At 41.8% G+C, this 25,806-nt stretch overlaps 1 protein-coding gene across 2 annotated transcripts in view; it reads right to left on the reverse strand.

Annotated features, from left to right (window-relative positions):
* Positions 1 to 720: 720 nt before the first annotated feature.
* The window catches only part of phkb (phosphorylase kinase, beta), a 106,693-nt gene continuing 81,607 nt past the window's right edge, over positions 721 to 25,806 (reverse strand). For both annotated transcript variants that reach the window (XM_071896212.2, XM_078288794.1), the window contains 15 exons: positions 23,018 to 23,101; positions 22,078 to 22,182; positions 20,177 to 20,259; positions 19,381 to 19,471; positions 16,064 to 16,122; positions 15,343 to 15,505; positions 12,737 to 12,818; positions 12,137 to 12,194; positions 8,639 to 8,729; positions 7,025 to 7,230; positions 6,016 to 6,150; positions 5,200 to 5,329; positions 3,617 to 3,724; positions 2,422 to 2,562; positions 721 to 1,987 (listed from right to left, as the gene is read on the reverse strand). In XM_071896212.2, the coding sequence (XP_071752313.1) occupies positions 1,850 to 1,987; positions 2,422 to 2,562; positions 3,617 to 3,724; positions 5,200 to 5,329; positions 6,016 to 6,150; positions 7,025 to 7,230; positions 8,639 to 8,729; positions 12,137 to 12,194; positions 12,737 to 12,818; positions 15,343 to 15,505; positions 16,064 to 16,122; positions 19,381 to 19,471; positions 20,177 to 20,259; positions 22,078 to 22,182; positions 23,018 to 23,101 (1,674 nt within the window). In that variant the 3' untranslated portion in view covers positions 721 to 1,849. The remainder of the gene's footprint in view (positions 1,988 to 2,421; positions 2,563 to 3,616; positions 3,725 to 5,199; positions 5,330 to 6,015; positions 6,151 to 7,024; positions 7,231 to 8,638; positions 8,730 to 12,136; positions 12,195 to 12,736; positions 12,819 to 15,342; positions 15,506 to 16,063; positions 16,123 to 19,380; positions 19,472 to 20,176; positions 20,260 to 22,077; positions 22,183 to 23,017; positions 23,102 to 25,806) is intronic.

Below are 25,806 nucleotides of genomic sequence, written 5' to 3' on the forward strand. Positions count from 1 at the left end.
GAACACATGGAATGATATAAAACATGGTACTCTACTTCTAAAATTCAAGGTGTACAACTCTACAACTGAACCTTGTATTAGGATAGCAAATTGACAAAAAGAAATACAAAAAAAGAAAAACTTTGGGGATCTCCTAATCAGAGCAGAGCCGAGCGGAGCCATTAATTTCTTTTCTCCGAGAACTCATCTCGTTGAAGGCGAGATTTATTCAACAAGACAGGCCCGATCCCCTCTTCACCAGCTTTGAAGTACACTGCGATTTGATTTGAATAATATCGAGTGCGAGGCAGAGCTCATTTATCTTCTCCTCTGGCTCTCGCCCACCTCTCCACCTCTCTCTCTGCCAGTCAGTTAGTCAGCGTTGCAGACGGCGCCCAAGCCTCCGCCGGCGAGATGCAGATTGATAAGGGGGTTCGGGCGACGTTAAGTGGGTGTAACTGGTAGGATCCGATACAACGCCAAGCGCACCCCTCGGGGCTGTGGCGGACACGCTCGAGAAAACAAACACGGCATTTCGGCGGCGGTTCCAGCCAAGGAACGAGAGCTACTCACTTTATGTGCTGTAATTATATAACTCTGTGTGCCACATCTACCCCATGACTGTAGCATAAGAAGGGGGGAATGTTCCCTGAAGCACATATTGCACACCACATTTACTTGCAGGTTCACGCATACATGCAAATTACAATGCTGATAGTAGAAGTGACAAAGAGGAAAATGTTTCGAGTTTCCGTGATAACTTTATTCTTTGAAGCTACAGTGTTGGAGTTAAAAATACTTCTTGCGGATGACGAGGGTAAACAACACACGCGCACAGTGACAAGGTTGGGCGGATTCATCACAGTGATGATATTCAGGTAGGCACACTCCGAGATAAACACTTTAAAATAAGTCAGAGTAAGTCTTTCATCATTTCTACCTCGGGATGACAGCGGAGTATTCCGTTGCCCACATTCACCAAAACACAGTGTTTCGTTTTGAAAGGTCCTATGTCCCAAGACTTCAAATGAGCAGTAGTCATTGTCATGCAGAGCCCCTATTATTCAAACCCAAACTCTACTGCGTAACTCATAACATTCAGAGAAACCGACACAATGGTTACGGCAAACAGTACCTATTGTCATGCTGTAGACTCTCCATGCAAAAGAGGCAAGAGGACACAGAGTTCCTCAACACAGTGCAACAAACACACAGCCCCCGCATGTATTTTGATGGGGATGGTACTATATAATTCAGTACAAAATCCAAATGTAATATTAATGTTGTGCAGTGGTTCTCAAACTTTTTACTGCTAAAGACTCACAGATAGTTTGGCTGAGGATCCCAGAACTGGGATGCATTTTGCTGAAGATCCGGACAGATGGACTCGGTTGGTTTCTGGAGATACGTTACAAATGTTAAAGGTCCCTTGGGGGTCCGAACGCACCAGTTTGAGAACCACTGCTCTCGTGATATGGCCTTATATCTGTATCTGCTATGTAACAGGTAGGTTATTGCTGGTGATTGGAGATATACAGTACAGCTTATAAGGTTACAAATGAGCCAGGTTATCAGGGTTGGGGTCAAGGTGGGAGCGAGATCTAGGTCTAGGAGGTCAAGACGGGTTCAACTCTCTCGTCCGAAACCTCGCTCTGTAATCAGGTATTGGTGCTAATGCGAAAGTCGCAGGGGAAATACAGTGAGGATTGTCCTACAGGGAGGGGACTGGAGAGGTTCAAGGTTATTTTGTGAGTACATCTAATGGAAAAATGATCGTCCTTGCCGGGGCGACTTCACGATTACATTTTTATGACAGGTTAGGGTCGGGGGTTGAAGGTGACTGGAGTTAGCGGGTCAAAGCGGTTTAAATCTAGCTAACGGAGCATGGGTCGTCCTTGCAGGGCTTCACATCCCCTTGCAGTAACTGGATCATGACGGCCTTGGTCAGGTAGCTGGAGGTGCCTCTCTGCCCCACTGGCGGGGTGTTGTAGAACGCCTCCATGTTATCCTGGGTCAAAAAATAGAGGATGGACAGATGGAGAGAGAGAGAGAGTGTATGTGAAGTGTCCTCAAGGATGTGAAAAGTGTTAATAAGTCATTAATAACGCTATTATCATATAACAGTATTAACAGAATTCTGCTGCTATGAGATCAGTTTTTTGAGAATTGGATACTGTAACAAAAAAATATCCTATCGTAGTTATATGACTTTCGCAATGCAATAGCACAGATGAAATCTCACAAAGATCTATTAAATTTGAAAATGGAAATGGAATCTCAAAGCTTGGTAGCACATTAATTGAGAAAGGAGATGAGATGGTTTTGCCGCAGGTTTTCATTATAGAAAAATAACATACACTCTCCAGCCAATCGGAATCAAGTCAGCATTCAGGCCATGTTAAAATGCCAGTTAACATTCGGGTCTAGGTGACACCTCCATACCTGTTTCTCTATGCCTTCCAAGTGACTGCGGTCCCTCTGGAAGTCGTTGAAAGCTTCCTTCACCAGACCATCCAGATCCACCTTCTCGCCGAACTCCAGCTCAGGATTTCTCTCCAGCACTATGGACACCACCATCAGCAGCTACTCACACAGGGAAGAGGGGACAAGGCTGTCGGTGACACATTTCAGGGGCAGTCCTGCAACTGCCTGACGTATTGCCATTTGAAAAAATTGCCAATTTGTCCTGATGGTGGTGCTATTCAGCATGACCAAATGTGGTCTGATGCACTTTGGGGCCCTTGCAAGAATGGTCTAGTATTAAGCATTTAGAAAATATGCCTCCCCTCCTGTTAGTGTGTCTTTGGCAACAAATTCTGTTGTGTGTCACAGCCAAATGGTTGATAGTGGTGCTATAGAGTGTGTCCAAGTATGGCCTGTCACACTGGGGTCCATCCCAAATATGTGCCTGAAGTTTGGTTGCTCTACCATTAAGGATTTCGAAATTTTGAGATCTGATCAACTTTGCGGGAGAAACAGTAAAAAAACAGGTTTTGCATAAAATTCAAAATGGCGTAAAAACTATTATGGCAGAAATAAAAACCAATATGAGCCAAGGAATCTGAGGGGAAAAAATGATTCCAGGCCTTACGGAGTTATTGGCCAAAATGTGAGGTGCAGATCATAAAATAATAACATCACTTTATTACACATTATTACAAGAAGGCACCACGAGATAAGAATCAAGGGTAAAATACTAGTAAAAAGTAATAGGATAAAAGACAAAACATAAAATTAAGTCTACAAAAAGTGAATGAATAGATGAAACTGCTAGATAGAAAGAAACTGATAGATGATTCTGCTAGCCTAAGCTCTTAGCCTGGTCACCTTAAGTCTTAAAACTAACTGCAAACGGGATCATAGGAGGTTAAAAGGTCTGTGATATAGCTTGGGTTCAGACTAAACCATGCTTTAAAAGTGACCAGTAAATTCTTCAAATCAATTACAAACTTAATAGGCAACCAGTGAAAAGAAGAACTTTTGACTGGTGACAGAATAAAGAGAATAATGCCAATGTTATGTCAAGTACAAATCCAGACCCACTCACTTTGATTTGAAAGTTTTTTGTTTTTTTTACTTTGATTCAATTTCTTTTCTCTCTGTACTCTATGGCGGTGTTGGTGAAGAGATGTATTACCTCCACAATGATCTGTCTGTACTCGGGCAGGACGATGTTCTTCAGGGTGTCCTCCACCAGCAGGGAGAAGTTCATCTCATACATGGTCATGTCAGACAGGGAAGGTTGCTACCAAAGCAAGAGAGGAAAAAACATTGATCCCTTTCCAACCCCCTCACTGTTAACACATTCTCTTACAGAAAGGCACCTGTTTCATATTTGACAGTCAATTATGTGTGTTTTTCAAGGGCGACAGCATAGAACTTTTATTTTGACAAATGGCGAGCTCTTCAATACGTGACCTCAAGTAATCACTTTCTGGTCTGTGGTGGCAGAATTGAATTGATACAGTTCGGAGATTTTAAGCCTTGAGCTGAGTACGGACCCTAAACAAGCAAAGTGAGTGCCAGGGTGGGCCAAGAGTGTGAGGGAGAGGCAGAGGCACTTTTCCAAATGGCTCCCTACCCACTACCACTTCACCGATTAGCATTTATCTTCTGGGTTTGATTTTCCAACCAAATAGCATGTGAATGCAATGCTGTTTGGCAGCCGACTTTGAAGTCCCGGATGTCAGAGCTTCCCACCAGCATGTGAACGCACCAGAAGATGTGTAGTCCTTTCAAATCAATGCGGGCATTAAACTAAATTACCACGCAACGATAAAGTAACTTTGACAAAAATAAACCCTGGCGGGATGTTCACTGTGAAGGATTACCTATCTTTCCAAGTTTTAAGTCTCTGCAAGTTGATTTTCATACTGTACTGAAATGAATGGAGCTGAATGGCTGCCTATTCATTAGTCAGTAAAGAAAATCAAGTGTGGTAAATTGTGATGAAGTTTGATGGCGCAGATGGAGTGATGTCTCTCATCAATGACTGACTGAATTTAAGTTTTAATGGTGATGAAATTCATGCCACAAAATTCACTTGTCCACAAAATTCATAATTCATAATTTCACATTACACATTGGGCTAACTTTAGCCATGGGCTAAGTGATTCGCACTTGATTATTGTTAGCCCCAGGTCTACTGTCTACGTAGCCTATTCAAGCATGTTACCAAGTTAGTAGCAAACAACGCCACAGTGTCACCTCTCTGGCTTTTTGCAAGACAAACTATGATGAAGCAAGAGCCTAACGAGAGCCTCCCAACGAAAAAATGTTGGTTTACCTCTTCGTTATCAAAAGTTTGACGATATTTTACCGTTATTTTGATTCTGTATAGAATGTAAACAGGAGCACACTGTGCTAACCCTGCTCTTGACCAGGGTTAGCTAGCTCCAGGCTAAAGTTGGGGTTAACCCACTTTGGAATGTTTGAAAAGTTTGCTAGTGTGAAAGCCTTCTTCTTCCATCTTAGCTTGACTCTAAAGCTGCTCTTAGCCCTGGGCTGAGCTTAATGTGAAAAGCCCTAAGGTAACAGTTGGCGCCCCATAGCTCTGTGACTATAAAGCTCACATATATGACTGCTTTTAAATAAATACTGTTACACTGGTCGCTATAAACCCTAGCTGCCAATACAGCCGCAGAACATACACAGTGCCGTCTTTAACAGGGGCGTTGGGTAGCCTAGACATACAGCAGTAGTGTCAGTGGAGGCAGGTACCTGTGGGAGGTGAGCCCCAGCCACCATAATACCATTGGGGGTTCTCTCCAGGATCTGCCAGACGCGATCGTAGAAACCCAGAGGGGTCCGGTTCAGTGAGCCGTCGATCTGACGCCTGTTCAACCAAGACCTGGGGAGAGACGAGGGCAATACCGTTGAATCAGGTCTTAGACAGGGGAAATATAGCTTAGATAGCCGTTGAGTGTGTCCTAGATTTTTCCTGGGAAAGAAGAACCCCCTCATAGGTGATTAGAACAGCAAATGTAAAAGCTTTCATGAACTGGCTATAGGTTGAATTACTATTGTATAGTGTCAATCAGTGATAGAGAGTAGCCAAATGGACGTTTATTTATATGAAAAAGTCACAGATTATTACTTGAATGTGTCAATGTGTAATAGATTAGATTACATGAAATTTTTATAATTTTTGTGGGGAAATTAGGTCATATCAGCAGCAGGAAATAAGATACAGACAATAAAAAGACGGTTAGCAATGAAGATAATAAAACAAATAATTACAGCAAAAAAGATTAGAGCAACCAAAAGCATTGAAAACAAATAAATCACTAATAATAAATCCAACAAATTTGTTTAACACGTTTTTTTTTCTCTCTATCATACTTAATACTGATACTGATAGTGTGTGTGTGTGTGTGTGTGTGTGTGTGAGAGAGAGTGTGCTTATGAAAGAAAAAGAGCACAGGAGATAACTTCCATGCTATTTGTGTAATTAAGAGTATGTATATGTATGTGATTTTTGTGTGTGTGTGTGTGTATGTGTGTGTGTGTGTGTGTGTGTGTGTGTTGCTAGAGTACCTGCCGGTGTGCTGTGGCTGCAGGACGTCCAGCAGCAGCTGTTTGACGTCGCCGGGGGAGAGCTGGTAGATGTCCTGGGGTGGCATGTCTCCTGCCCGGATCTTCAACTCATGTTTCATGGCCTGGACGATCCACCTGGAAATCCAAAGTACACACACTGCCCGTCAGAAGTTTGGACACACCACATTTTTCTTTATTTTTTTTACTATTTTCCACATTTTATAATATTTTAGATTATCAACAACCATGAGTCTACACTATCTAGAGTCGATACGAAGCTAGTCACCAAGACGCACAAGACAAATCACATCATCCAGAGTTGTGGCCAAGTCAACTGACTCGAGTCCCAAGTCAGTGTCAAGTCTTGAAGCACAAATCTCAAGTCAAGTCTCAAGTCTAAATGTAGAAGACCAAGTCATTTCCAAGTCAAGTCCATGTCATTAATGTCAAGTCTCAAGTCTAAATGTAGATTACCAAGTCAAGTCCAAGTCAAGTCCATGTCATTAATGTCAAGTCTCAAGTCTAAATGTAGAACAGCAAGTCAAGTCAGAACAAATCAAGAGTCCAGTATCAATTTAATATCTTAAAGAAAACTAAATATCTAGGACTTTTCAATGCAATATGGTTTTAATAGGATAAAAACTTGGTAAGAGCATCATGAGTTTGATTTCTAGAATCAGTTTCAACTTCAATAAATTCAATCATTCCATACAAATTCAGAAGACAGAATTTAAATTCAGTCGTCTGCTGGAACAAATCTCATCACTTTCAATCTAAGTCATTTACACAAACACAAGATCTCAAGTCAAGACTTTAGAAACCTTTTCAAGTCATCAAAGTGCAAGTCAAGTCTTAAGTCTTCTCTTCATGCATCAAGTCTCAAGCAATTAAAACTGGGACTCGAGTCTGACTCGAGTCTAAGTCATGTGACTCTGACATCATCTGATAGCCAGCAGTTCAGATATCTGATAGCCAGCATAACCCTCCAAACCCATCCACTCCCTCCTACCCGACTCGGATCTTGAGCATGCCGCTGAACAGCTCGGGGTTGTTGGAGATGATCCATCCGATGTGGATGACCAGCTCCTGCTGGAGCACGGCCTCCCGCTCCCCACCGTGAGGGGCGCACTTGGTGTAGATGATGCCCTTAATCACCCCCGGCGACAGGGGGTTGGAGATCACCTCCTCCTCATGCCCGAACAGACCCAGGGTCACCTGGCACATAGAGACACGCAGCCATGCACACAAACGCACACACATGTACATACATACACACACACAAGCGCACATGTGGATGCATGCATACACACACACACACACACACAGGAGGAAGGCATACATCGGACCCAGATACAATTAGAGGGTTGTCTGTGGTGTAGCAGAATTGTTGTGTTCAATATACAAAAGCTGTGTGTGAGTGTGAGGGCCTGCACAGGTGCACGGATACATGTGTGTGCATGCATGCACTCGCATGTGCCACGCAGTGTGATGTACTTCCTCCATGGCCCAATTCCTAGACATATCTTTGTTCCATCAGTCTAAAATTGGCCTGCTCTCACCGAGTCACATAAAAGTGAGGGGGGAAAAATTACAGATCCCAAGATTACCCTTTTGTACTTTGTTTCTACTCAAAGCTATCTTATGAAAATTACTCCTCATCCGTCTTCCTGAGAGGAGGACACGCTTTTATCTCCTTTAATCTATCTGAAAAGCTGGCCGTCTGATGTTGAAATCCAGCACTTTGAAGACCTAGCTATGCGATTCATCTTTGCATCTGAACTTTGTTTCTAACTGAGCAAAGTGCAGGCTGGAGCGGAAAATAGGGTGTGGAAATGACCTACCGCATACGTACAAGGAATATATTATTAAGTTTTAATATCTACAGGAAATATACTCAAAGCTAGTCACCGTGCCTTTTTCCAGTTAACATAAATGGGGTGGTGCCTCTTATATCTTCCAACTGAGCTCCTATTGTGTGCAGGAGACATCCGTCTCGAATTCTAAATCAGCTTTTCCAATCTTGTTGAGAAGAGTATTCCCTCCGGTACGCAATCTATATGCAGATTCACACCTTGAGCTACTTCAGCATAATGAAATGCCTAAAACTCTTCAGGAGGGTAAAAATGAGGCAAGATAACTGACACTCTTGAGAGGTGGCTAATCTCTGAATAGCACTTGACAGGAATGAAATGATGCACTGAAATTCATACACCGTGAGGAACCGGTATCAGACAAATTCCTGGGTCACAAGCTATCAATTGGCACATGGAGTGTGTCTAGACGCAGACTAACACGTGGACATGGTGCACAGGGGGATTTCATGGGGGTCACACTGACAGCCTTGCTACAACTAGAGCTTAGACACACACACAATAGAAGTTAGCTGTGATGAGGAGTATGACACATGCTGCCATCCTACTCTAAGCAATTCCCATAGGATGATAGCATGAGGAGCTTATAATCATGTTCGAACATTATGTCCAATTTCCTTTTTATGTAATCAGTGAACATTAAAATCATGTCCCGACATGCCATTCGTCCAAATATCCATTTGATATTCCAATGATTCTACAAAAGGGACAGTTGCACTACTTAGGCCCCTGCTGTCTGTGTGTCCACTTACCTGCTTGCCATGCACTAAAACACTAGTAATACTGGGTGCAAGGCTGTCCACTAGCTTAGTTAAGAGACTGGCGGCAAGACGGACAACAGACCTGGTGGGCAAAAACACAAGAACATTCTTAATCATTACAGATAACAACTAACAATTAGAACCTTTATAGACTAGATGCTCGACTGATTTTTTTTGTTCAGGTTTTACAAAGTATCAAGCTGAGGATCCAATCCTTCAATGTAACTGCAGACTCCAAAAAAGTGCACACTGTGTGCATAATGTGGCTTTTAAATATATACAATATATATATATTTTTTTTTTTTCTCAGAATATCACCTTGGATGCCATACCTCAAAGGTTTGATTCAATATTTCTAGAAATACATAAAACACTGTGAAAATCATTAACAATTTGATGGAAGGTACTGATTTGTCCCAGGAGTCATTGCCAGTTGCCTCCCTGATCTTATTTCAAAAACACAGACAAACAGGTGAATCATTTTTAGAAATTCTGTGCCCCTAAACCTACAAGCCTTTCAAGTTGAGAGCTGAGGCACTCAGAATTAATATTAAAACACTGTCCATCAAAACCCAAGATGAATTCCTTTTGCAGTCAAGACAAGGTGTCAACATTTTTTTTTATAATTTAACCTGACTGAGCCATCTATCCAGCCTTAAAGAAACAGACAGCTGTTGCAGTTCCAGTCCTGACTATTAGATTTGTCTTATTTATTCAAAGCCAGAGGATGGGGGTGGCTTTCCAGAAAATATTTTAATGTTCACTAATTTCTGAATTCATTATTCACAAGAGTGACTGTAGCCTGCCAGTTGCTTCCTCATGCCTGCAGGAATCCTATGAGGGGAAAAAAGCAACACACATAAACTGTGGTTATTATCACATGAGAGCCGGGGTTGCTATAGCCACACACACGGACTTGAAGACATCCTTGCAGTGCAATGAACAAATAAAATAATCTAATCAATGTTGTCATGAATATAATCGGTTGAAACACATCCTCCCTTGATGATATGTTGAGAACATGTCCTGCTTGGAGAGTGTGGAATAATTCTGTGATTAAACCTGCAGAAATATGATGGCACACCTTGTGTGTGATGAACAAAAAGGCAACAAAGCCTTAATGTTCATAAGGCATGATGGTGTCAAGCCACTGATGCTTTGTTGGGGAACCTATTTCAAGCTCCACTTCCTAGTCCATGTTAGGTAAATGAGAAAGGGAATTGAACTGAGTATTGGCGTTGTTTCACAGCAAGCTAGGGACCAGCCTCCAGGCTTTTTTTTCTGTGCCATAATCAAATTATTCTATGTTAAAAAATCATATTAATTACAAAAACAAACAGCAACAGTGTACAATATAAGTTGTTTAACATTGACATTTAAGCTGTCAAGTCAGTCAACTTCACCTGACACAAATCCAAACCAAACCAAACTATGGACACAGATAGCCTAGCATGACCGCTGAACAGGGAAAAAAGCTAGGATGAGAAGCTAAAACCATCCATTTGGTCCATCCTTAGTGAGTTAGCATAGTGGGCAATGTTGCAGAAGGTGATAAGAGCATAAGGGTCCAGGCTCTGTGATGGTTAATGGAGAGAAAGCAAACACTGACACCAAGCTACTGTACACATCTGAATCAAGGTGCCCGCTAGCTTAGCCAAACTAGCTTGACCTAACTCATGACTGTGTGTGTTAGCCATCTTACTACACTAAACCTGATGGTATAATCAGAAATAGCATTGTTGCCAGTTGGCCAACATTTTAGCAACATGCTAAGATGCTAGACATGCTACAAAAATGGTATACACTACTTGTTACCAGGGTGACTACAGGTCAGTTAAAGTTAAGACTTCTTAAGAAAGATGAGGCATTTTTGATGCCAGTTCAAATGAAATTTAAAAAGAGTTTCACCCGAAAAAATTAGCCTGAAGAATGGTGAATAGTGGCCAAGCTCAAACTACTTAAAATTCACAATCAATAATGAATATTCTTTACCACGTATAGTGTTTGGAGTGAAGTTTCTTGTACATTAACCATGCTTATCTGTCTTTTGTTCAGCTGAATATCATTTTTACCATAACGTATTTTTTTTTTTCCAGTGACTGCAAATGGATGATACAGTAATGCAAATCTGTCCAGTTATTTTCAACCTGGGCCTTATTTTCCTAGTTTTTGCCATCATGACAATTGATTGTGTTAAAAAAAAATGGTCACTTGTAGAACTTCTCGCTCTTCTGAGAAGTTTTAATTTATAAGCTAACATGACCACATACTGGATCTTTCTACTCAGATATGGGTTAGCAAGACCTCTTAGATTGCATTTTTTTTTTTTTTAGCCTTCTTCCCTGTTTTCTCCTAATTTTGTCATTACCAATTCCCAATGTGCTCCAAAGTCCCCGACAGTGAGAAAATGGAATCTAAGGGTTTGTGCTTCCTGTTCATGTCAGTTCCAAACTAGCTATAGATGTTAACTTATGAAATTTGATATTAGGCTCCTGAAAAATTGATATACCTTTTCAAATATGTATGATTTCATGTCACTTGGCTTTCATATCACTCTTCGAAAAATGTACACTAAACAAATGGAAAATGCATCAGAGTGTGTCCAGCCTTGGCCGAGGAAAAGGACCACTGAAACCATATTTAAGACTCAAACCCAACATTTAGCTGCATTTAAGTAGTAGCATTTAAGCATTTAAGATGTTTTAATGCCTTGATTTTGGATAATTCAACTTCAAACATTTTAGTACTTTCTAAAGACCTGCAGACACCCTGGTTATAGAGGAATCCCATAGATGGGTTATTGGCTAATGTTCACACAGCTTTAAGCTAAGACAGCTAGCTAGCCAGCTAACTGGGTCTAAACATGCTGAGGCACTAGTCCATCTCTGCCTTATCATTACCTGTTTCCCATTCACCAGAATTGTGGTGATGTGAGGGGCTATAGAGCTGGCAAACTTCTTGATAATGGCCGCAGCATGGCGCACTGCCAGCCTAGTTTGGCCAGATTAAATGGTAGTTATGTTACTGTCAAAATGTCAACAAGAAGAGTTTAAAAGTGTGAAAAAGACAAACACAACAGAACAGAAGAGGAAAACACCAGGACAGAAGATTAAGAGTTTTAAAATGACTACATTTCTGGGGACAAAGTGGAGCAATAACTGATGACTAACAAGATATTATTGGGGCTATGTGATAAATTATTAGATGTACGTAGGTGACCAAAATATCAGCTTAGATAGAACATTGGTCCTGAATGCAGCTGTCAATGTTTTTAGATATGGCTTCCAAATACATTTCTAGTGATTTTTGTAGCTCTCCATTATACTGATAAAAACTATAAGATATATTTGGGCTGACTTAGGTTAAGATATGGCAAGCGCAACACCTTGCTATACCCAATTGACACCCATGCTATGAAAAACAGACTGGAAAGCTGTGAAAAGTGTGTGCATCTGCATGTGTGTGTGTATATGTGTGAAGGTATCTGACCAAAGCTTCCTGCTCCCAGCTCTTCTGTAGATTCTCTCCAGCTCATCCATCAGGTTCTCTGGAATCACAAAGGCGAATATGTTTATACCTACAAAGCTCATGGATTTACATTCTAAAGACATATAATGGGCCTTAGTTACCAATAGTTCAGTGTGTTAAACATTGCAGGATACAGAAATGGTGAGGAAAACTGAAGTGAAAAATGAGAAAACATACTGAATGTATTTAAAAACTAAGTACTATTGGATTTGCACCAAAGTGTTTTTCCAAATCAAATTATAAGCAGGTAATTTATAGAAATGGCTTTTTGAATTTTTCTAACACGTCCAATATTATCCTCCTTTCTCCATAAATTGGAATTGCCAAATTAAGCAGTTGGTAACTTACCAACCTTCCATTGGCTATAGTGGACTGATTTCTAACTGCAGTACGAAAGGCTTTGCAGGAATAGAGGGGATAGGGAGCAATGTTAGCTGCTAATGGGCAACAGTGCTGACAGGTTCAGCTGTGGCCAACATTTCCTTTGCCAAAGGAAACAACAGTGATCAGTGGAAATCATTGGCAAATTGTAATGTATCGCACTGTATGTGTGCGCTTTACCGTCTTTTTCAAGGAAGTCTGGTCCTTCTCTCCTGAGGAGGATTACAGCAAGCTGAGCCTGACTGGCCAAGCAGTCAGAGTCCTGGGCAATGATACAAATACAGACAGACAGAAAGATCAGCCTGGTCAAGAGAGAAACACATGCTGCAAGACAAAACACAATGCACCAAGGCTGCCCTGCAGTATCATGCAGGTGATGTGGAGCAATGCACAAATACATAGAGGCACACATACGTACACGCTTGTGTATAAAAACCTATACACTTAAAGAGGTCCAAAACACTAAAACATGTCTTTTTGAGATGTTAACTGATATCTAGGTCTTGTGTGAGATAGAAGACAACAATACTAGGCATTACCTTCACATATAACTACATATGAAACCCTGAGAAAACTACTACTACTTTATTTCCCCACCGTCACAGTTGTTCAATTTAGAAAAACTCCTCAACTACGCATCACGATTATTGTAGTCTCATGTTTTTAATCAGATGGCACTCAGCAGAGCGCATACCTCTGCCACCACCATGCAACTGTCAAGATATGCCAGTTCCACATGTCGGCTTTTCACAAAAAAGTTAATAATTTCTTCCTTGCCCCAATACCAACTTGTTTCACATTCCCACATGGCCAATCAGCACTATTTGTTCAGTTTCCATTAGGGCTGCCCTTCTACCACTGGACCAAATTTTGGTAAAATTGGCAGGGCGGTTATGTCCAAACCAGAAATGAGCTCTCCAGTGCCTTCATGTTGTGTGATTGGCCCAATAATGGAGGGTTTGACTCTTCTTCTGTCTGCTGATAGGCCACAAAGTTTGATGGTGTTACGTGAATCCAGGTCCGAACTCCGTTGGCGGAGGTAATTAGGGGTCCAAGCAGCGGGTGCTCCAACCCTGTTGTTTTTGTTAGGATTCTTCTTCTTCTTCTTCTGGTGTTTATGCCAAAAGCAATTTGGTGATATCCACCAAATTTGGAGATTTGGTGGATACGTTTGAAATCTCCCCTACTACTCAGGTAAAAACAAAAACAAAAAAAAACGGCCAGATGGTGGCACTGTTAACGAGCAACTGTACGTTTTGGCCAATTTTCCTAAACCGTAACGGGGCTTTCACACCAGAAGCGACAATGTGCATAGTTTGCACGAGGTAGAGCGCAAGCTGGAATCTCGGTAGGCTACAGAAACATATTTTCATCTTTCCAGAAATGTGAGTTTTTGGCCAGGTTCTGATATGTTTTTAATGTGGAGTTATATAACTCCTTGGTGCTCCGGCGCCTACAAAACTTCCGCCTCCTGTAAATGTCGGAATGCCATTGGACGCGCCTCGTAGGGGTCAGCGTATTTGGAGGTCAAAGTTCAATATAGTTGAACTTAAGGTGCAAAACCTGGCGAAATATCAAGGTGGTGCGCGCCACTTTCAGCTGCGCAGCTGTTTAGGAGAGTGCTGCCGCGTCCTTCATTGAAAACAATGGCTTGCTCTGCGCAATGCCGCGATTGTGAAAGCCCGGTAAGGCCTAGAATAAAACATTTTTTTCTTCAGATTCCTCGGCTCAAGATGAATCCATTGCACATACTGGTTACTACACATTTCAGCTTTGACAGTTCTCTGTGGGGGTATTATTGTTTCAAAATTAAATAAATAAATAGTGTGAACATGTCACAAATAAAATCAAATCCACAAATAAATAATATGAATGATACACAATCGCTGGAATCGCTTGCATTTATTTGTACACAAATAAATGCAAGCGATTCCACAAAAGCACAAGTGATTCCACAAATGCCAGGTGATGCTTACATGCAAAAAAACATATTTGTGAACCAATTCTTTTGTTTGTAAAACACAAAACATATTCATTTTATTTGTGACATGTTCACACTATTTATTTATTTATTTAATTTTGAAACAATAATACCCCCATAGTTCTCCGGCATTTTGAATTTTATGCAAAACCTTTTTTCGTTATTTCTCTCTCATACCTGGTTATCCTATATATGGGGCCAGAAGTGTGTCAGACCACATTTGGTCATGCCCCATAGTGCCACCATCAGGCCAACCTTGCATTAACACCTATTCTTTTATTTCACCTAAATTTTACACACAGCATATTTCAACTGCCTACATCATCTTTGTTTCACAGAATTTTGATACTTGTAACTGTTTGACTGTCGGTTGCACAGCATAAATTCACAGATTAATGCAGAAAATTGTCAAAAAATCTCAGCTGCCCATCCTGGCCACCAGATGTCACTGAAGGACAGCTGAGCTTTTATCACTCACAATCAGTCTGGCTTCCAGCCTGAGGTTTCCCATAGAGTTGCCAAATCACAATTAGGGAAATTTCTACTGCATAGAGGGCACAGTTTTATAGCAGATATAAATGTTATTTCAGTGTTTTATGTCTAGTTTATCTCTTTACTGGTTTAATTACCATTTGTTTTTTGGTGGAGTATTTTTCTTATTTCCGTTGACAAGTGACCAAACCTAGATGATGTGAGATATTTCCAGCGCAGCTACAATGGAGTTTGATATCAGAAAATGTTTCAGCGATCTAAAACATCAACGGTGAACGTCAGGTTTTGGTGTCAGTCCCAGACTCAGACTCACGTGGAACTTCTGTATGATCTCGTAGGTGGGTCTTTGCCGCCACTCCTCCACGTTGATCTCAGGCTGCTGCTCCAGGTCGGAGGCGTTCGGCGTGCTGGTCTGTCTCTTCACCTTGGAGTGCTTGGGCAGCTCCAGCTCCTCGAAGCTCTTAAACTCTGGGATCCTGCACACACACACACACACACACACACACACACACACACACACACAGGAGAAATGGCGGACATCGGACCCAGGTACAATTAGAGGGTTGTCTGTAGCAAAATCGTTGCGTTTAGGGTAGTAAAGCTTTGTGTGAGTGTGGGTGCATTTGTATGCACTACATAGTGTGTTGTACTTGCTCCATGGTGGTCCAAGTACACAGGCACTCACATAAACTGCACATACATAAGCATGAACACATACACATACATTTTAAGTTACATTGATTTCTTGACCCTGCAAATATATCTATCTCCGTTAGTTTCATAGTTATGACTGAAAAAACAATAATCATCTAATAGTGGAAATCCAAGATCCGGATCACCACCAAAATCTAATCAGTTGTTCCTTGGCCTAAGGTCCATCTGTCCACCAAATCTCATGTAAATCTGTTTTTGAGTTTTTGGGATGTCCTGCTGACAGACAGACAGACAGACAAACTAACAGGGGCGAAAACAGAGTCTCCTTGGCAGAGGTAAAATATGATTGATGATGTGCCAGAAAGAGGGGAAGCTCTTACTCTGCCTCATTGACACGCAGGAAGTCCAACTGCTCCACGACTGCTCCAGATATCAGGGTCTGAAAGGTTCACGTGATAAAAGACACATTAAATGATTTGCAAAATGGTTCTTCTGACCTTGTGGGCTGCAATCAACTGGGGATTCTACAGTAATATACATGTGCGAATGAGTAAAGAAATATACCGAGGAAACACTTGGGAGCACAAAGATAATACAGGAGAAGATATGAGAGAATAGCGTTGCATAAATCCCAGAGGGGAAGTTTGTCAGGTGACACAGCATACACAACAATAGTTTGAAAAATGGAGACGATAACAAATAAGACATGCAGTCGCAGGCTGTGCAGTCAGTTCACTATTTCAAATTATACAAATGTGGATGGCTGCAGGAACAAGCGGGTGTCTAAGTCAGTAATATGAGGATATGAGTTCAACTGCTTTGAAAACATAGCTGGGTAGCAGTAAAGAGAGCAGTACAATATGACTAGCTAGTGTGGTCTAAATGTGATATTAGCCATTCCAACTGAAGTAAACTCCAAACAAAAATAGAGGCGCCGGGGAAGAGCAATCCCTCTACCCATAACAATGAGATGATAAAGAGTCAAGGTGTTTTCAAAGCGGCTGGGAGTTAGCTGTGAAGTGAATAGCAAAATAGGAAAAGGAAAGGGAAAAACTCAAAGGAAAAAGAAGGAAACATCTGAGGAAGTCTCTGGGCTGAACACCACGAGCGCAGGAGAGGAGCCACTGCTGTCGAAGCCTGTCATGAGTTTGCAAAGCAGTTGGTTAGAGTCTAAAGTTAAAGTGAAAATACTACTTATCTGCCTTAACTTTTAGGACATTTTTTTTGTCATTGATCACAGCGGTATCAGCATTCCCTCATGCACGATCTGCTGCCCGGTAATGTAAACCGACTCGTAAATTCACCGCCACTGGCTGTCAGATTACCATTGCTCTGTTGCTCTGAGTGGAGGCACAGGTATCAGCCACTGAAATACTGTAGTTTGCTAATTAAAGGCAACCTATGTAAGATCTTCACTTGAATCTAGCCTACAATCTTCTCAGTAGACTTTGTAATCTATACCCGAGCCCGATGGGACCCGACCCGAGGCCAAGGGTTCGGTCTGGTTCGGGCTCTGATTCTTTCATTACTCCCTTGGGCTTCAGCTCAGGGTATAGCATTAGGATTGCTGACAACTGACACACACTCAAGCTCTGCTGCAGTAAAATTTAGGGTCAATGCCATTGAGGTAAATATTGGACTTTTGGACCCACAGTGCAATCATTTGGCCTCAAAATAAATGGATTGTGCTGTTAGGAGTAATTTTATGGTCATTTTTCCCCCTTTTTGGAACTTTTTTTGGGGATCATCTGCAGTTTAAGAGAAGGGGTGGTGGGAATGTGTTCCCAAGAAACATATGACACCTTGTAACAAAACTTATTGAAACGACTGTAATATTAAAGCTGCAATAAGCAATTTTCTGACCGCTAGGGCGACAAAAACTGCAACACATTTGTAAATAAAACACAGCAATGCCACTGCACTACAGAGGCCTATCAAGGACAAACATTGCAAAGCATCATGCATAAAGGCTAACAGCTAACTGTACCTACAGAGAAGTGTCACCAGTTACCAGTCTCACTTTGACAGAACTTTCTCCCGCTGAAGGTCACATGTCCCACAATGACAAGTGAAGAGGCAGGTAGCAAGTTTACTAGTTTAACAAGTTTACTAGTTTAACAAGTTTACTCGCTCGCTCCATCGATTCCGCCATTACAGAATTTTTTTCAGGAATGGGAGGGGGAGAGCGCTGCTTTTAAACAGCGAGGGAGGAGACAAGCTACTTTAAAAAAAACGAAAAGCTACTGAATGGAGCGGGAGGAGCTTCGTTCAGGAGCGGAATTTGACTTTAGAAAAGAGGAGAAAACAGCAACACAGCTGCTGCTGTGTGGATATTGGTTTATATCATTATGTCTCAGTGAAATCTCCACATAGCACACATCAGTTTCAGGATTGGTTATAAGGTCTGATATCGCTTATTGCAGGTTTAAGCAATTTTTCCACACTTAACGCTTGTTTCAGAGGTGGCGGTAATATTCCTTCTGACTGAAACAATGAGGAGCAGGTGGTATTTCTTTCCACCAAGGGCTGCTTTTATGAAAAACCATTGCAAATTGCAAAAGATCAAATGTGGTGGTAATGGTTAACGGTAAAACTGATCCAGTACTCCACTTTTATGGATTGAAACTGTGACCATCTCAGGGCCTAACATCACACTGACCCTCCCAATGAGATGCAGGCATGATCCCCATTTTGTTCATCTTAGGACTGGTAAGGAGGTATAACTTGGAGATGAGTGTGATACCACTTTCACACAAAAAGGCAGTGGAAAAAACGGTTCCCAAAGGGTCAGAGAAACATGAAATAGAAAAGGTGGGAAACCGTATAATGCACAAAAAACAGATTTATTTGCTACAAATAGTGCTGAAAAAGGCTTAGTGGGGCAGCTACTCATTTGCAACGCATCATAGAACACAAAAGCACTATCAATAAGACAGGACCAAAATTACCCCCTTGCTGCTCACTTCTTACAACACGGACACTCCACCACAGACATTGGGTTCTGGGCCATCGAGCCCATCACACCTGCTAGAAGAGGTGGTGACTTGGATCACCTCTTGCAGTTAGAGGCTCGATGGATTTTTAACCTGGGCACTGCCTCCCCTGATGGACTTAATGAAGAACTGGACCTCTCTTGTTTTATTTGACCTTTGCATTTATGTTGATATGAATGCATACTGTATATAGTTTAGTTGGCTTGGTATAATCTGGATCTATAATTATTATTAATATATTCTTTGTCTACACAAACTATTAGTGTTATTAGTGTCCCACTATTTATGTGTATTTTGATCTTATTGCTATGTTTTTTAACGGGTTTTCCAGTCATGCTATGTCATTTCCCCTTTTCTCCTCTCTTTCTAGTGACGCGTCAGCATTACCATCTTGATGCTGCCTGAGGAAGAGCGCCAAGCTTGAAACGCGTGGCAAATGAGTAGCTGCCCCACCAAGCCTAATTGTGTTCATTTTTTGCTTTGAAGTGCTTGTAATTTTTAGCACTATTTCTAGCGAATAAATCTGTTTTTTGTGCATTATACGGTTTCCCACCTTTTCTATTTCATGTGATACCACTTTGAACAGGCAGAAACCATCGCTTGACTGCAGTTTTGTTGGCCAAATACATATAAAATCCAAAAAAAAAATATGTATATGGAGAGGGTGAAAGAAAGAGAGAATGACTAAATGAAGTGAAGCTGACCTGAAGTCTGTCGACGTGAACCTTGACCCCTCCGATGTTGCCCTTCTTGAAGGATGCCAGCATGTCCAGGACTGGGTTGAAGCGGCTCCCCCTAGTGAGACAGAGGTCAAGCGGATTCAGAACTGAGACTTACATCGTTCGTGCTCGCTACGGCGTTCCGAACAAGATACCAGTATTGAACGCCACATCAGTATCAAATCACATCTCCAAATTTTTAACTAGATCAGCCCAAGCCCTCCTCGCTCCGTTTTGCCTCTCTACTGTCGCTTTCCATACAGGTCATCAACCCGATCAATAGTGAACTAATGACTATTGAGCTGCTTCTATGAGAGCCTATTGACTCATTCCAGATGCTGCGCTGTGGCTGTTTAAGCGTTGGTAGCACATTTAACATATGGCTCTCTGTATAATGGTCAATACTGCTGCAATCAGCTCAACAGCCATGCTATAGTGATACAGATGAGAGGCATTATCGCCCAATCAGTGAGCAAATGCTGTAGCACCTGCCTGCTATAAAGATAAATAGTGCATTGAAAGAAAGAGAGAGCGTGAGAGAGAGAGAGAGAGAGAGAGAGAGAGAGAGAGAGAGGACTAGAGAAATATTAGATGAAAGAAAAGGACTTAATTGCGCTCGGGGTGACTGTCAACACATTTTCTTTTTTGCAAGTCAGTGAGAGACAGAAAAAGAAAGATAGAGGGTGATGTAGGGAGAGATAGGACAAGGGAGGATACGGTATCGGAGGACAGCAGGACAGAAAAGAGATAGAGCAGCTATATTACGGAGTGTGTGTATTACTTGATGTTATCCTCGCGGATGAGGACCAGGAAGAGAGGACGTCCCTGCATCTTCCAGCACTGCTTGATGAACTGCAGGGCGTTCTGCACGCATGGGAGAGACACAGACCCCATGTTAGACTGGACCATGGGACAAAGTCTAGTGATAAGCAAACCTAGAATTAATATAACCAGAGCTGGTGTTGCTCAATTTAAATCTAACCCTAGTTTAGTAAATCTAAGATTACTGATTTAAACCTAAAGTGATTTAAACTGAGATGGTAGTAATTGGTTAACAAGTTGTTTTTCATTCTCTTAAAGCCATTTTGATCTAAAGGCTTCTGCTTAAATGCTTGAAATGTGTTTCTTAGACAAATATAAATAGTGAAGTTGATCCTATGTATGAATTTCTTTCCAAAGCCTTTGCCTTTCCATCAAGGCAAAGGGCGGCTCCTTTAAAGAACACTTTTTTGGTCACTGCATAATTCCATTTGTGTTAAGTCATAGTTTTGATGTCTTTACTATTATTCTAAAATGTGGAAAATAGTAAAAATAAAGAAAAATGTGGTGTCCCCAAACTTTTGACAGGCAGTCTACGTCAGATCGTCGCACTGCCCTGCTGTGACAGCTTCATAATTACACCAGCAAACTAATGTCGGCTTTGCCAAAAGTTGTCATGGCCCCGGCAGAGAAGCTCAAAATTCTCTTCCGTCGAGAAATATCTTGTGGTCAAATTAATGGAGCGTTTTGGTTCAGAACACATAAAACACTGTCAGTAAAATGGACGCTGTAGGGCTTCAACAACTGGCAGAAGCTTTTAACAGTGACGGAAAGGAGAGACGGCTCCAACTCAAAGCCTGGTAGAAGAATATGAAAATGACGGTATTATCATTTAACTGGGTTGGGTCGAGTCGGTCCCTTCCCCTCTTGAAGGAACTCTCACATTTTCCTCCATCCACCTCAAAAATGTCGCGATTATGAAAGTTAAACCACCGCAACTGTCAGCATAAAGTTTAAACTGGAGTTTAATGTTTTGGAGCAACAGGATTAAAACTAATTGAGGTTTAAAGTAAAAACTAAACTGAGATTTCAAAGAAGATTTAAATGAATCTTGCTTCGTATTAAACTAGGTTTAAAGTTTGGTGCAACAGAATTTATTGATAAACTATGATTTCACTGAGGGCTAAAGTTTGTAATCGGACCTTTTATCTGACATCAGAACTCATCTGTGAAGTGTTATGAATGCAACCCAACACTGAATATAAAAACACAGGGCATGATATAGGTGTAGAAACATATATAAAACAACCACGAAAAAAGTAAATATGACATAGCTTTGACAAGAACTTTGTGCACTTGGAAAAAAAACAGCTATGTCTGTTAGGAAGAAGGTCATTGTTGTAACTAACAGTGGGCTCTACCTTTTCCTGTACATACATACACAACATACCTGTGTATGTTGCAGGAATGGAGAGGTGAGGAATACAGACAAGACCGCCCACATGGAAATCAACAATAGGTCTTGGGGGAGTGAAACCAAATTAGAATCTCTGCACACAGTTCAGTACAGGCAGTCGTACAGTTTGTGAATATAAACATCATACTCTACTTATAATAACTTAAAAATCCACGATTGTTGCTTTCATGACCTGGCTATAGGTTGAATTACTATTGTATGGTATCAATTGGCTTACTTTAAATGATTTTAAATGGGATATGCGCTATCGTCAAATAACTTTCTGCCTTTTTCACAAATATAGGCATGTTGCATCTCTCTGAATGAGAAAAACTGAATCTATCTCAATCATTTTCATCCCCAATGAGCCCCAAAAAAGTGGTGTAAGCCTATACTGTTCAGTAAAAGTAATTGACAGGTTGTGTATTTGGTGTCGGCTGTGAAAGCGAATGTGACCCCCGGCTCACCTTGATGTCATCAATCAGCAGCATAACATCTTGGGACAAGTAAAAGTCACTTAGATCAAACACTATTGGGTAGCACACCACCGTCTTGCCCAGGATACGATAAATCTGGTGGGAGGCGAACACACACACACACACACACACACACACACACACACACACTATTGCATTAGAAGATGGATGGCTCGCAAGTAGCCACATATACATTATTCTGGGCAGCTTATAAAATAAGCCATCAATCCTAAAATAGAGGGGACACACAGCCACTATACACTCCTGAGAATGAACACACACACACACACACACACACAACTGCTAGAACAAAAAAACGCACTGCATTCTTCTTTTATACACACTCTCTTTCACATACACACACACACACAGACACACACTGATGATGATAATGTCCTCTGGCAGTCCGCCATCTTCCCCATAAATGTTCCATTATAATATTGTCTTAGCAATGCGTTGGGAGCCATGATTCATTTGCTTGCCGATGTCTTTGTTTGAGAAGGCTGCTATAGCTCAACTTATTTGGTCTTGCTATGACCTTCGTTTGGGAGAAACAGCAAACAACAGCAGCGACAGACGGGATTCTACACCGACACACACGCACGGCCATATAGTATGCACACACACATACACACCGACCGCCCGACAGCAGCTCAGCATATCAAAATGCACCTCAAAAGTCCTCAGAATAAGCACAATGTATTCAGCATTCAGTGATGCATGTGTCTGAGAGGAAGGGCTAAACTCCTGGAACTAAGACCGGCTGAATATTTTCTTTCTCCACGCTGTTTTCTGAGCTGCAGTCAAACCCTTGGAGCCCTGGGGAAATGTATGCAGATCGATATGTGGGAGGTGCGATAGTGGGTCACCTATGACCTGTGCAGTGGGGCTAGAGTGCGTGAAATATGTGTGTGTATCTGTACGCATATACCTTGCAGGTCCCAATGCAGCCCACTGGCCTCTCTGGACGCCCACTCAACCCCAGCTTCTTATTGATGGCCAGGAAACGGTACGCCTGTGGGAAGACACACACACACACACACACACACACACACACACACACATACACAGATATTTAATCTCTAAGTACAACATGCACATTGCACACCATCTCATTTCTAACCTTTAGAATTTCGCAGGTAAAACCGTGCAAAAACTAAAACCTGCATCTTCATCTGTATCTTCCCCTGGGATCTTATCAGCCGTATTTCGCCAGAACGGGTTAAAGGCATAATCTTCCATTTGAAATGCCAGGCGAGTACACTACAGTTCCCCATTACGCATCCAGCCTGCGAGTCCATCATCTCCCCCGTCCCGCTGAGGCGTTTCTGTTGTTGCTGCTCATAAGCCGAAATTACCTCCATAAGGCAGAACTAGCTCCTGATATTAGCTCTGTGTAAAGTTATGAGACGTGGCGATAATGAAAGGTCCCCGCACTGCCATCAGCGGCCTGCTTAGTGGACCCAAGCACACCCATGGGCACCGGCGCTGATAATGCTGTGTTGTACTGAGATGCAGTGGCCCATAAGAACAGACACTGAGGCCTAATGTGACAAGAGCTGAGAGTAGAGTCCTCATTAGAATGAATAAACCATTTGAAACATTTCCGCATGAGCCAGCAGAACTAGTACACTGTACAAAACCGCAAAAAAACATCCATCTTAACTCCTTTAATCTTGTATTGGGTCTTACTTTTCTTAAAACATCTGCCAGTGAGGTGAAATCATTCCACTTGTTTACAACGCAAATCAGCTTGTTTCAAGGCTTCTCTTGCAATTTTGTTGATACTCGTGGAGCAATCTGCCATATTTTGCCTTGTTTCAAGATACTGACACTGAGAAAATTCCTGAAACAAGTGAATCTGCACCGGAAACAAATGGAATTATCTCACCCCCATGGGCCGAATTTTTCACTTGTTTTAAGAAAATAAGATTTTAAGACAGAAAGTCAGTGATTTTCAAACGGCATTGGATTTGTTTTGTTGCCCAGGCTACAGCAGCACATTTACAGCTCAAAGAAAGCCTCCTATTCTACTTTCACAACCAGTTTTGATATAAATTGTGGACGGGGCGGGGGGGGATCATGCAATTTGAGCCTGGGAGGAGGCGGTTTCCGCTCTGGAAACGCTTAATCTTTTCTACACAATGTAATTCTATCACCGATAGCCCATGGCAGAGGTAGGACCCAAATGTAATTTACTCAAAAGTCATGTATCAAGAGTCAAGCCAGGCCCACAGTCCCAATGTGAAACACAGAGTCAAGTCCAGTCAGATCGCAAGTGATGAGTTGATAAATATGAAAGTTGGCAGCACAGGACGTCTGGAGCAGTGGTTCTCAACGTGGGGTCCGGGGACCACCAGGGATCCTTGAGGGAGTTCCAGGGGGTCCCCAGGAAATGTATGAATTGTTAAACTCATTTACAAGAAGCACAATTAGAGAATGTAGAACAAATATAGACTATTTTGATCATAGTTTCACTGTTATCTCTTTACCTACAATACAGATTGTCATGGGATTCTGGACAAAATCATATCTAACAATAAAAATCTTCGCAGATTTGAGTCCGAGAGACAAAATCTCATCAATTTGGGGGTCCATGGCCCTAATGTGGACTAAGTTAGGGGTCCTTGATATGGAAAAGGTTGAGAATCACTGGTCTAGAGCACAGTAGCTAAAAAATAACTTGACATTTATGGTGAAATCCAAAAGGACCTGACTGAACCAGATGGGCTCAGCGTAGGTCAGGTGAAACTTCATACTTAATTACTGGATTTCACTTTTGTCAAGTATGAGTTCAGAAATCTTGCTGAATAATGTAATTTGTGCAATTCTGGGGTCTTAGTCTGGTTGGGTCTCATTACTTGGGGAGTCATTACCCCAGAGACTCAATTTATATCTTGAGATTTTTGGTTTGGCTGCAATCGACAACACTGTGCTTTTACTTTTTGCATGAGATGTGGCATTGGTAATCTTGGTTGAAAGTTCTACAGACAGACAGAGAGTGAGACAGAAGGATAAATAGACAGATATTCTTTACTCTTTTCTCAGGTGTAGCAGTCAATACCCAGCCATTACATCAAAGTGGGTTGAATCACACAAGCCCTCTCTCCTCTACCTCTTTATCAAAACAAAACAAAGGAAAAGGTCATACCCTTCTCCCTCCGGACCGTCTCTGAAACACATTTATAGACGGCAGCGGGGAGAATGCAGGAGCTACAGCCGATCACTTTCCAGACCACTTCTATAGTTCTGCAGGAAAAAAATGATCTCACCACTGTGCCGCCTGCTGTCAAAATGCACCCGATTCAAAGATACAAAAAGACAGAAGATGGACATTGATTTCCCAGCTCTGGTTGCCTGGAGAGACACTCACCGCAACCACAATTGTACCTTCTGTGTGTGTGTGTGTGAGAGAGAGAGAGAGAGAGAGAGCTGATGTGTCATCATTTGAGTGCATACATTTTGTTTCCTTTTGCCTGTTTGTGTGGGTGTGTTACCACCACTAATATCCCCTTGTGACAGCCAGTAAATATCAACTTTAAATACCTCCCAATCTGTTCGATCGGTGAAACAACATCAGTAAGACCACAGACTCAAGTGGCACTGCAGGAAATCTGCCTATCAAGCCCTCTGTGCCGCATTCGCCCATCTCAACACAGCCGCTGTACCTCAAGTCAACCATAAGGTGGTGCTGTGCCACTCCTGTGCACTTCCCTGTTT

Source organism: Centroberyx gerrardi, chromosome 1 (genome assembly GCF_048128805.1).
Source record: "Centroberyx gerrardi isolate f3 chromosome 1, fCenGer3.hap1.cur.20231027, whole genome shotgun sequence".
In the NCBI taxonomy this organism is placed as follows: Eukaryota; Metazoa; Chordata; class Actinopteri; order Beryciformes; family Berycidae; genus Centroberyx; species Centroberyx gerrardi.